Source organism: Anolis sagrei, chromosome 5, assembly GCF_037176765.1.
Source record: "Anolis sagrei isolate rAnoSag1 chromosome 5, rAnoSag1.mat, whole genome shotgun sequence".
In the NCBI taxonomy this organism is placed as follows: Eukaryota; Metazoa; Chordata; class Lepidosauria; order Squamata; family Dactyloidae; genus Anolis; species Anolis sagrei.
In genome coordinates, this window is record NC_090025.1 from 97,311,852 (window position 1) to 97,324,275 (window position 12,424).

The 12,424-nt window shown below is 41.9% G+C and overlaps 1 protein-coding gene across 1 annotated transcript in view; it reads right to left on the minus strand.

Annotated features, from left to right (window-relative positions):
* Window positions 1-1,390: 1,390 nt before the first annotated feature.
* Window positions 1,391-12,424, minus strand: part of LOC132775424 (lactosylceramide 4-alpha-galactosyltransferase-like) — a 69,066-nt gene continuing 58,032 nt past the window's right edge. Inside the window, exon 2 of the mRNA XM_060776164.2 lies at window positions 1,391-3,161. Within this exon, the coding sequence (XP_060632147.2) occupies window positions 2,057-3,121 (1,065 nt within the window). The 5' untranslated portion in view covers window positions 3,122-3,161 and the 3' untranslated portion in view covers window positions 1,391-2,056. The remainder of the gene's footprint in view (window positions 3,162-12,424) is intronic.

Sequence of the window (12,424 nt, forward strand, 5' to 3'; positions counted from 1 at the left end):
CTCAGGATTGGAAAAAAAGCCTAGTATCCCCAAAGTTTTCTTGCCCAATTTTTTTTAAATGAGAGGACAGGAACAGCATCTGAAAATGGATGGTTTCGGGAGAAAGGGCAAGAAAGAATAACATGTGATGGGATCTGAGACCCCATCTACACTGCCATATAAATTCTACACTGACGTATATTCTACACGTCAGTGTAGAATATATTCTACACTGACGTATATTCCAGTTGAAAACAGATAATCTGGATTTTATATGGCAGTGTAGATGGGACCTGGGGGCTCTTCCAGACAGTGTCAAAATGCAGGACAAATAACTGGAACAAAAAATTGTGGGACCTGACAACAAGTCCAAATACAGACCTATCAGTTAAAGTGATTGCCCACCATTCCGATACCTTTGTTTGTAGCAGATTTTAGAATTTTTTTTAAAAAATTGACTTTTTGAGAGGTGATTGTGCTGATTTGGATATCTAAATGTACACACAAGCAGATTTCTTATTATTTCTATTCACCTTACTGTAAATTCAAGCTCTCTTTAATTTCAGAAACATCAAAACAAAAGAATCATATAGTTGGAAGAGACCTCATGGGCCATCCAGTCCAACCCCCTGCCAAGAAGCACGAAAATTGCCAAGAAGCAGGGAAATTGTATTCAAAAGTTGCAAAGAATCCTCATTGTACTGCTGTCCAAGTGTGCTTTCATTTAGCCACCTGTGTATCCCCAGCTCAATTTGTTTACATCCCTGTTTCAGGATTTTAAAATGTGCAGATGCTCTGGAGCAGTCTACACCAGGGTATAGGAACAAAATCACATGTTTTCCTTGATTGTAGGCAGGCCCGTAGCCAGGATTTCGTTTCGGGGGGGGGGCTGAATTTTTTCAGGGGGGGTTGCGGGGTGGGGGGCTGAGTTTTGGGGGGGCTGAGTCTGAGTGAAAGAAGGTCTACCCTAGCAAACCTTTTGTATCATGCATATGGGATATATTGAGTATGGTGATCAGATCATGATATGAATAAACATAACAGTTTAAGTAATGCACCAGTAAGGCCTTTTCGCAAACCACCATGAGAATTTCGGGGGGGGGGGGCTGCAGCCCCCCGAGCCCCCCCCCCCCCCCCCCCCCCGGCTACATGCCTGATTGTAGGGATATACAGTCATGTGAATATGCACATTTTTTGGCTCAAATTGGATTTTAAACCCAACTTTTTAACACGTGTTTTTCAGCTGTTAATCCAAACCAGTGTGCATTTTAGTTAAACATCATTTAGCTGCCACCATTCCTTTTATTCTGGTTTCTTCCGTGGTTTCGGGGGTCTTCTGTTCTCTTCTCCTAGGCACCTTAAGCACTGAAATAGCAACAATATGAGAAATATAATTTAAGGGCGATTTAGTATGGACATCACAAAGCTTGGGAAGAAGATGTCCTAGGGTACAAGATTTAGGATGCCACTAAATTTGTTCATGGCAGGAGTACTTAAGGCACCAAGGATGATGGAAGGATGTGGGAATTCATTTATGTTCTGAGTTTGAGAATAACTTTTGAGGAACATTTCAATAAATTCATTTAGAAAGGTAGCAGAGTAGCATTGTAGATATGTTCATAAAACAACTCAAGCAAACACAAACATTACTGACATCACTAGTGATAAGGCACATTAATTGAAGTGGAAGTGATTATTTAACATGTTTGTAAAGCACATGTGATTTCTACTGAATTGTCCATCACTCTTCAAAACAGAGTGAAAAAAATCAGTAAGTCAGTTAAACATAATGCCTTTAAAGTAGCCATTCCCCTTTCAGAATCCTTTCGTTTGCTTATTTTATATCCAGGCAAAAGAGTCCCAGAGTTTGAAAATCTTGGTTCGTTTTCACAAAATTATTCTGCATTTCAAAATATCCTGACCTTATGACCCCGATCTCTCTTCAACCAGTCTTGAAAACCCAACTGATATATGGAGTGCTTGCCTCTGCTGGGAATGAGGAATGGGACATTCAACTGCCATGGCTGAACAGCTGTGTTGACTTTGGACTTCTGTAATAATAAACAGCTCTCTCGCATTACAGATAGGTCTTCATAAGGCTATAAGTAGAAGGACAGTAATTGGAATACAATTGTGCTAGTAAGGTTTCAGAGGTGATCTCAAGTTGTTTCCCTTGACTTTTCTTATTCCACACATGCACCGCATAGGTGTTATTAAACAGTTTAGGAAGCTCCGAAGCACTTATAACTTCATAATACTTTCTCCAGTCCTGCCAGCGGATGGGATAGAAGGCTTCTCGTGGGAAAATTGTGACCCCTTTGCAGCTTCTGCTGTCCTTCAGGCTACGGATAGAACACCACCTCTTGAACATGCGGGTGAAGAGCTGGGGCCCCTGGTGTCCCCAGATCCAGCGATTGTAATTATCCACAAAATCTTCCATGCAAAGTTGTATAAACTTGTGTTTGGGATCAAATGAGAGAAAGGCTCCATTCAGTACATACGTGGACTGTGTACCAAGTGCGTTCCTGAGGTTATTTAAGTTCTTAAGGACTATGAAGTCTGTATCTAAATAGATGCCACCATATTTCCACATGATGACAATTCGGCAGGCATCAGAAAGAATGGGCAAGAAATACGGTTCCCACCTCTGCTGGGCCAGTGAATACCAGCTAGTCAGGGGAGTATTAGAAAAAAGTTCATTCAGATCCAATGGCTTGATTTCAAGGTTACGGAAGCAGCTGAAAAAGGATATGCCTAAATGTTTTGGCAAAGTATTGTTATAGTTGACCAAGCCCTTCATAAGGACAACAATTTTTAACTCCGGGTGAACCCTGGCTGCCGATTCAACAGAACACATAAACAGGAAATTGGGATTAGTTCGTTCTGATGTTTCCACAAAGTATATATCCTTGGTTGAAAGAGGGGACCATCTTGTTATAGGAGTAGGAAGAAGTGGACACTTAACATCTCCAGGCAGATTATGGTGCTGTGTCTTGTCCACAATGTCCTGGCTGATTCTCCAGTAAAACATGATGGTGATGAAGGACATGAAGTTAAAGGCAATAATTAACACAGCCCAGAGCTTGTGTTTTGAAGCCACCCTGGTCAATTGTAGCTCACAGAAAAGTGCCTTCCACATCATCTGCTCACCAGTTTTAAACTCTGAGGAAAACCAGAATGAGCTATAAAAGGGGAAAAAAAGAAAACCATTAATAATTTTGCTAATAAATATGGATGCACTGGAAACCATTAATAGAAAATTATTAAGATGAAAACCAAAATCAATTTTATTCTCTCTCTCTATCTGAGGGTAGCTTAGTGGTGCATTGATAGTGGTGTTTCTCAACCTGGGGTCGGGACCCCTGAGGGGGTCGCGAGGGGGTGTCAGAGGGGTCACTGAAGACCATCAGAAAACATAGTATTTTCTGTTAGTCATGGGGGTTCTGTGTAGAAAGTTTGGCCCAGTTCTATTGTTGGTGGGGTTCAGAATGCTCTGATTGTAGGTGAACTATAAATCCCAGCAACTACAACTCCCAAATGTCAAGGTCTATTTCCCCCAAACTCCACCAGTGTTCACATTTGGGCATGTTGAGTTTTTGTGCCAAATTTGGTCCAGATCCATCATTGTTTGAGTCCACAGTGCTCTCTGGATGTAGGTGAACTACAACTCCCAAACTCAAGGTCAATGGCCACCAAACACTTCCAGTATTATTTGTTGGCCGTGGGAGTTCTGTGTGCCAAGTTTGGTTCAATTCCATTGTCGTGGAGTTCAGAATGTTCTTTGATTGTAGGTGAACTATAAATCCTAGAAACTACAACTCCCAAATTACAAAATCAATCCCCTCCCAAGCCCACCAATATTCAAACGTGGGTGTATTGGGTATTTGTGTCAAATTTGGTCCAGTGAATGAAAATACATCCTGCATTTCAGATATTTACATGATGTTTCATAACAGTAGCAAAATGACAGTTATGAAGTAGCAATGAAAATAATTTTATGGTTGGGGGTCACCACAACCTGAGGAACTGTATTAAGGGGTCGTGGGATTGGAAAGGTTGAGAACCACTGATCTAGAATGTTTATTGAGGACCCACTAATGCTTGCCATTCTGCCAGCAGCCCCATTACTATCAAAATCTATGCGTATTAAAGTCAAAATGTGTGTGTGTGTGTATAAAATATTCTGGTTTCTTTTCAATCTTTATATCTAATATTTTTTGTATTTCCAAGTGAATGTCAGTCTAATACTTCCTTACTTCAGGCAAGTCCACCAGACGTGGAAGAAGGTACCCATTTGTTTTCCACATTTCCAACACTTATCAGAGGCATTTTTGTAACATTTGGAAATTTTGTGCGGAGTGGTGTACCAACTATGAATCATCTTCAGCCAATTTTCTCTTAATTCCTATGCATAAGTGTATTTGATGTTCTTGTTCCAAATTTTTTCCCACCATAATATTTTTTGCTGGGAATGTTAATAGTAGCAAAAGACAAAGATAAAGAAATTCTATTCAACTACTTAGTGATTGCAGCCAGAATTGTGTTTGCGGAAATTTGGAAGAGCAAAGAAATTCCAAAAAGAGAGGACTGGCAAAAGAAAATTGTAGATGTAATGAACATGGACCAATTAACACAATGGATTTCCTCAAATTGAGGCCTACTGAAGAAACAAACAAATTGGGACCTGGTAAAGAACTACTTTAAGCAACTGAAAATTGATTTGATAATTTGAAATATGACAATTCACAAGATACTGCAAGGAGCACAGGGAAGTAAAATTATTTCCTGTCATATTAATACCCAAATTATTGTCAACCACCGATGAATAGAAGGAAGTCAACCTAGAACTTTTTTCTTTTTTTCTGTTTTTGTGTTTTTCTTCTAAAAAATCTCTCCTTTCTCATCTCCCACTTTCCTATCCGAATATTGTTCCCACACTATCGATGTATCTCTTTCTCCTTAAAGTGAAAGATACCAAAAAACTCTAAATTGAAAGAAAGCATACCTTATTTTTATTGTTTGCTTTTTCTTACCCCCTCCCCACCTTTTCTCTTTTCTTCTCATACTTTCCTATAAATAACAAATGTTCCTCCACTTTCAATGTAAATGAGTTTTTTCCGTTTTTTCTTTTTTTTCTCTTTTCCAAATATTATCTTCTTTCAACAAAACCTTAATCAAATATAAATATAAATTTAAATATATATATATTATGTATTGTCGAAGGCTTTCATGGCCGGAATCACTCAGTTCTTGTGGGTTTTTTCGGGCTATATGGCCATGTTCCAGAGGCATTTCTCCTGACGTTTCGCCTGCATCTATGGCAGGCTTCCTCAGAGGTCTGCTGGAGCTGGGAAAAAACCCCTTTTTTCCCAGCTCCAGCAGACCTCTGAGGAAGCCTGCCATAGATGCAGGCGAAACGTCAGGAGAAATGCCTCTGGAACATGGCCATATAGCCCGAAAAAACCCACAAGAACTGATATATATATTATGTATGTATATGTATAGGTATAGGTATGTATGTTAACTAACTAACTACCAACTAGCTATGTTTGCATGTATTTTCCAGGATGGCTCCCATATCTGGAGAGCTGGGTCTATCCCATGGATGATGAATTTGGACCTATCTTGGCACACATACCCATCATGACCAACTTAAAATACTGGCAGGGGCGGTTCAACCATTACGCAAAGTAAACATTTGCAGTATAGTTGATTTTGCCCAGGGGCGCTCTTGAGGTGCTCTTGGGGGAAAATAGATCTTGACATATGCGAGTTGTAGTTACTGGGATGTATAGTTCACCTAAAATCAAAGAGCATTCTGAACTCCACCAATGATGGAATTGAACCAAATATGGCACACAGAACTCCCATGACAAACAGAAAATATATATCAGTGATTGGTTGGGGGGGGGGGCACCAAAATACAGTTTGTTTACTGTTGAAAATTACCTAAGGCCACCTCTGAATACTAGTGAGGTTTAGGGAGAGAGTTATCATCCACCCATATCTGGAGTCGGATCTGAGTAAAACTTGGCACACATACCCATCATGACCAACTTAAAATATTGGTGGTGGCGGAATATTATACGGTTCAGGTCCTGGTTGTCCCATTTGTGAGGATTGAAAGTCTCTTCTACACAGCCATATAAAATCCAGATTATCTGATTTGAAGTGGATTATATGGCAGTGTAGACCAGTGATTCTCAACCTGTGGGTCCCCAGGTGTTTTGGCCTACAACTCCCAGAAATCCCAGCCAGTTTACCAGCTGTTAGTATTTCTGAGAGTTGAAGGCCAAAACATCTGGGGACCCACAGGTTGAGAACCATTGGTGTAGACTCATATAATATAGTTCAAAGCAGATAATCTGGATTATCTGATTTGATAATCTGGATTGTATGGCCATGTAGAGTGGGCTGAACTGACCAGAAGTGTATTTTGTATCGTTCTGATGTAATCATATCTTTTATATTGGAAAGTAAATGTTTTAATGTCTTTTTTCAAAACAAGTAAGCAAAGAGTTGGTTTTACGATGTACAAAGATAACAATAACAAATGTCTACTTCCAACTCAGACGTATGATATTTCTAGTAGACAGAAAATGGGGTCATAAATAATGATAGCATTGTATTTTAGTAGTTCTGACAAAATTGCATAAGTGCTTCTGCCAGTAGTAAGACTGATGACTCGCAAAAGCTGGCCTTCTGCCAATCTCCTGTTTAGCTAGGATATATCTTTAAAACATCAAGAGAATCCACTCCTTTGAAATGTGATGCTGGAGGAAAGTGCTACAGATACCATGTACGACAACAACAACAACAAAGAATACATTCGTCCCACCGCAAATATTTATCACTACAAGCCAACATAAGGATATCATACTTTGGACAGAGCATGAGGCAACATGACTCATTAGAAAATGCAATAATCGAAGGTGGATAGAATCATAGAATCATAGAATCAAAGAGTTGGAAGAGACCTCATGGGCCATCCAGTCCAACCCCCTGCCAAGAAGCAGGAATATTGCATTAAAATCACCCCTGACAGATGGCCATCCAGCCTCTGTTTAAAAGCTTCCAAAGAAGGAGCCTCCATCACACTCCAGGGCAGAGAGTTCCACTTCTGAACGGCTCTCACAGGAAGTTCTTCCTCATGTTCAGATGAAATCTCCTCTCTTGTAGTTTGAAGCCATTGTTCCGCGTCCTAGTCTCCAAGGAAGCGGAAAACAAGCTTGCTCCCTCATCCCTGTGGCTTCCTCTCACATATTTATACATGGCTATCATATCTCTTCTCAGCCTTCTCTTCTTCAGGCTAAATATGCCCAGCTCCTTAAGCCGCTCCTCATAGGGCTTGTTCTCCAGACCCTTCATCATTCTAGTCGCCCTCCTCTGGACACATTCCAGCTTGTCAATATCTCTCTTGAATTGTGGTGCCCAGAATTGGACACAATATTCCAGGTGTGGTCTAACCAAAGTGGAATAGAGGGGTAGCATGACTTCCCTAGATCTAGACACTATGCTCCTATTGATGCAGGCCAAAATCCCTTTGGCTTTTTTTGCCGCCACATCACATTGTTGGCTCATGTTTAACTTGTTGTCCACGAGGACTCCAAGATCTTTTTCACATGTACTGCTCTCGAGCCAGGCATTGTCCCCCATTCTGTAGCTTTGCGTTTCGTTTTTCCTGCCTAAGTGGAGTATCTTGCATTTGTCACTGTTGAACTTCATTTTGTTAGTTTTGGCCCATCTCTCTAATCTGTCAAGATCGTTTTGAATCCTGCTCCTGTCCTCTGGAGTATTGGTTATCCCTCCCAATTTGGTGTTGTCTGCAAACTTGATGATCATGCCTTCTAGCCCTTCATCTAAGTCATGAATAGAGATGTCGAACAGAACCGGGCCCAGGACGGAACCCTGCGGCACTCCGCTCGTCACTTCTTTCCAGGATGAAGAGGAAGCATTAGTGAGCACCCTCTGGGTTCGTCCATTTAACCAATTATAGATCCACCTCACCGTAGTTTTGCCTAGCCCACATTGGACTAGTTTGTTTGCCAGAAGGTCGTGGGGGACCTTGTTGAAGGCCTTACTGAAATCCAGATACGCTACATCCACGGCATTCCCCGCATCTACCCAGGCAGTAGAAAAAGAGAAAGACCACATCACTGATGAAAGCTACAAGGGGCGTTCATTAAAGATTTCCCCTGACCCACTTCTTTTTATCACCAGATGCTGAAACTGCACATGTGTAATGATATAAGTCTCTATAGGTTACGTGCCAATTTACAACTCAGAACTGATAACGGTCTTGATTTTATAGGTGCTGAAGTGGTGTGTGGTTTGATAATGGACCCAATGGAATACAGAGCAGTCCTCAAGTTCCTTTCCTTGAAAGGCCACACACCAAAGGAGACATTTGATGAGATGAAAGAGGTTTATGGTGATGATTCCTCATCATATGATGGAGTCAAGGACTGGTATAATCAATTCAAATGTGGTCAGATTTTGATGCAAACAGCTTCAATTCCAAGGCAACCTCACTCTGCTATTAATGCACATACCATCCAGCAAGTGGAGGTCGCCATGTTGGAAAATCACTGCATTACCATTCAATACCTAGCCCAAAATGTCAAGATTAGTGTGGGGTCTGTGGGAAAAAATCACCCAAGACCATCTTCACATGCATAAGGTATCCTCTCGCTGGGTCCCCTGGCTGCTCACACCTTTCCAAAAGCAGGAACGAGTTGAATGCTCTCAGGCTCTATTGATGATGTGCAACGGAAACCAGGAGGACCTTTTCAACAGACTGATAACACAGGTCCATCACTATGATACTGAGACTAAAGTCCAGTCAATGCCATGACTCACTGCCTCCAAAGAAGGCACGTACCCAACTCTCGGCAAGCAAGGCCATGCTCACAGTATTTTGGGACCAGCACGGAGTAGGATTGATGGATTTCCTAGCAAAGGGGACCGTATTTCTTTTGCTCTCAAAGGGAGTTTTGGGAACATTTTTGCCATTTTTGATTGAGAGTATTTAGGAACCAAAAACTTGAAATGTGGGAGGCTGCAAATCACAAAAAAAGGTTCCCATGCGCCACGCTTTGCTCACCTGTAAAAGTCAAGTTAATCAGTATTTGTTAGACCCCAAGGTATTCCAAGATAGTATGGAAGTGTGGTTTGTTTACCCAAAGTCTGTTACGAGTCCCCAATTCAAAACACATTTTGAACCAGGGCACTTTCTTAAGTTTCCTTTCTTGCTGCTTTGGCCCCAGATCCATTGCCAGAAAATCTCAGCAGTGGTGGCCTGGATACAATGAGACTAAGAGGCACAAGAGGCACAATTTCAATATGATCCTCTTTGTTCACTGGGAAATTAGCACATAGGTAGGGAAAATATTGTTAATTGACGTGACACTATTTTGTGTCTTGTTCTAGAAGGATAGCTTAGAGGAGGCATTAGGGGTAGCTGGCCCCCATTCCCTTGCTGTGACTGTTGGCACAACTGGATACTACTTGAAACAGGTTGCTAGACTTGGCAGCCAGAGGTGGCCCTAGGTAATTTTCAATTGTAAGCAAACAGTATTTTGGTCCTCCCCCCCCCCCCCCCAACCAATTATTGATATATATTTTCTGTTTGTCGTGGGAGTACTTTGGTTCAATTCCATCATTGGTGGAGTTCAGAATGCTCTTTGATTGTAGGTGAACTATACATCCCAGTAACTACAACTCACATATGTCAAGGTCTGTTTTCCCCCAAGAGCGCCTCAAGAGTGCCCCTGGGCACAATCAACTATACTGCAAATGCTTACTTTGTGTAATAGGTTGCTGAGGCTTCACCCGGACTGCTAGAGCTGCTGTGAGCCGAGGGGCGCTCCTCAAGTGGTGGTCGAGGGGCATTTACAGAGGCGCCTCTGCGCCTCTGCGCCCCTGGCAAAAAAAAATGTACTGCGACCGCTTACTTTGCGTAATGGATGAGCCGCCCCTGTTGGCAGCCCTTACAAACTTTCTTTCTGTGTTCTTTGACATACGCTGTAGCACTTCTCAAAGCATATCCTCCCCAATTGTTTCTATAATTATCCCCTACTGACTCCCCATTCCACTAAATGTCAGATAGAAGACATTTAGTGGAGTCATGCAGCGTACCTTCTGATATTTTGGCTAAAAGAACATTTTCACAATAGCATATAGGAGCACCATACTAAATGTGTTGTCGCACTCTCCAATGTCAGTTGTATGTTCTATGTTTTCTATGCTGTTTTGCTCTTCTTGAAGTAGCTGTCATTTTGCTCTGAAGTCTTATTGTCAAGTTTTTATTTATGACCATTTAGATGGCTTAAAACATCATTGTTTCTTATGACTTCATCACATGGCACACACTCACTTCCAGTGGGGCTCCGTTGACCAACTGTGGTGCAAGCATGCTAAGACACTTTGCCCACAATATGGGAGGCTTCCCGTGTTAAGTTGGAAATAACCTGCCAAAGTGGGGGGAAGCCATGCAGTGATGCTTCCCCACATGTGATGGGGAAGCATCGCTGTGGGCAAGGAAGGGTGCGGGGTGCTGGGATTGCCCCACTCCCTCACGGATTCGCCATGGAGACTGAGGAATTGCCCCGCTGAGGCTCATCAATGTGATCAGGTCCCTAGGGATGAGGGCGTATGACCCAAATACTCCACAATTTTTACCCGTCCTCCCTGCTCCCCCACCCCAAATCCTGTTTTGCCAGGATATTTGAGCAGAGAAGAGCACCAGCAGTCTATTTCTGCTTGTATAACGAAATATTTTGTACATGCATAACACATTACAGGGAGCGGTCAACCCTTCTGTTTAAGGAGCTCCACTGGCTGCCATTCATTTACCAGAGCCAATTCAAGGTGCAGGTTCTTACCTACAAAGCCCTAAACGGTTTGGGACCCGCCTACCTGCGTGACCGCATTTCTGTGTATGAACCCACACGATCTCTCCGATCATCTGGAGAGGCCCTGCTCACACTCCCACCTCTGTTGCAGGTGCGACTGGTGGGGACGAGGGAGAGGGCCTTCTCGGTGGTGGCCCCTCGTCTCTGGAATTCACTCCCTAAGGACATTAGGCATGCCCCAACTTTGGCAGTCTTTAGGAGGAGTCTGAAAACGTGGTTATTCCAATGTGCCTTACCAGAATAAGAAACTTCCTGCAATCTGACCTTAAATGCACTTTATTAATGACCTAGGATTGTTTTTGCACGCCCATCACTTCCCGAAAATTCACCCTAATCATATTTTACCTGCCATGTCCAGCATATTTTAAAATTTTAGTTATTACATTTGGCCCAGCCATAGGTTTTTAAATGTTGTGCTATTGTTAATGTTTATTGTTTATTTGCTGTTATGAGTTTTATTTACTGTTTGTACTATTGTTGTTTTTGCTTTGTTATTGCTGTGTTGTGGCCTCGGCCTCATGTAAGCCGCACCGAGTCCCTTGGGGAGATGGTAGAGGGGTACAAATAAAGTATTATTATTATTATTATTATTATTATTATTATTATTACCAGCAATGCCAAAACAAAATCTAAACCCATCCACCTATGACTACCTTCTCATCTATACACTGAGGATAGAATCCTCTATTTGCCTTCTCCCTATTTTGGAGATGCTGGATTTCTTAGTGCTATTGCTTGTAATGTTGCATTTGCCTCTTGACAGGAAACAGCCAAGTTGATTTGAAGCAGTTTCCTTAGAAGTGTGCAGGCATGTAGCCGGGGGGGGGGGGCCTTGGGGGCTTCAGCCCCCCCCCCCCCCCGAAATTCTGATGGTGGTCCACGAGAAGGCCTTACTGGTACATTATTTAAACTGTCATGTTTATTCATATCATGATCTGATCACCATGCTCAATATATCCCATATGCATGGGGGTATTGGGGTAACAATACAAAAGGTTTGCTAGGGTAGACCCTCTTTCACTCAGACTCAGCCCCCCCCAAACCAAACTCACCCCCCCCCCCCCCCGGAAATAAAATCCTGGCTATGGGCCTGGAAGTGTGTGAGCAATGCAATCAAAAACTATTTTGCACAAGAAGGACACAATTTTAAAATGAGGAAATCAAATATGCTGCAAGTGTTTCTGGAAAAAAAAATGATTTAAGCATAAGGTAATTGGCACAAGCAGCTAATAGTACCAGGCAAGTGGATTTGCTAATGGAAATTGACAGGAGGGTAAGAGCAGAACTTACAGTTCTGCCAGTGTTATTGCTATAAATAACAAATACTTTCCAATTTCCCTGACAGAGTCAGAGAATTCTATTATGTTTTCTCAGTAATCATTACTGGCAGTCCTCAGGTTACAAACAATATAGGTTCTATAGGCTTGTTCTTAAGTTGAATTTGTATGTAAGTTGGAACAGGTACATTTTTCAAGTGAAACTCCATATATATATATATATATATATATATATACACACACACACACACACAC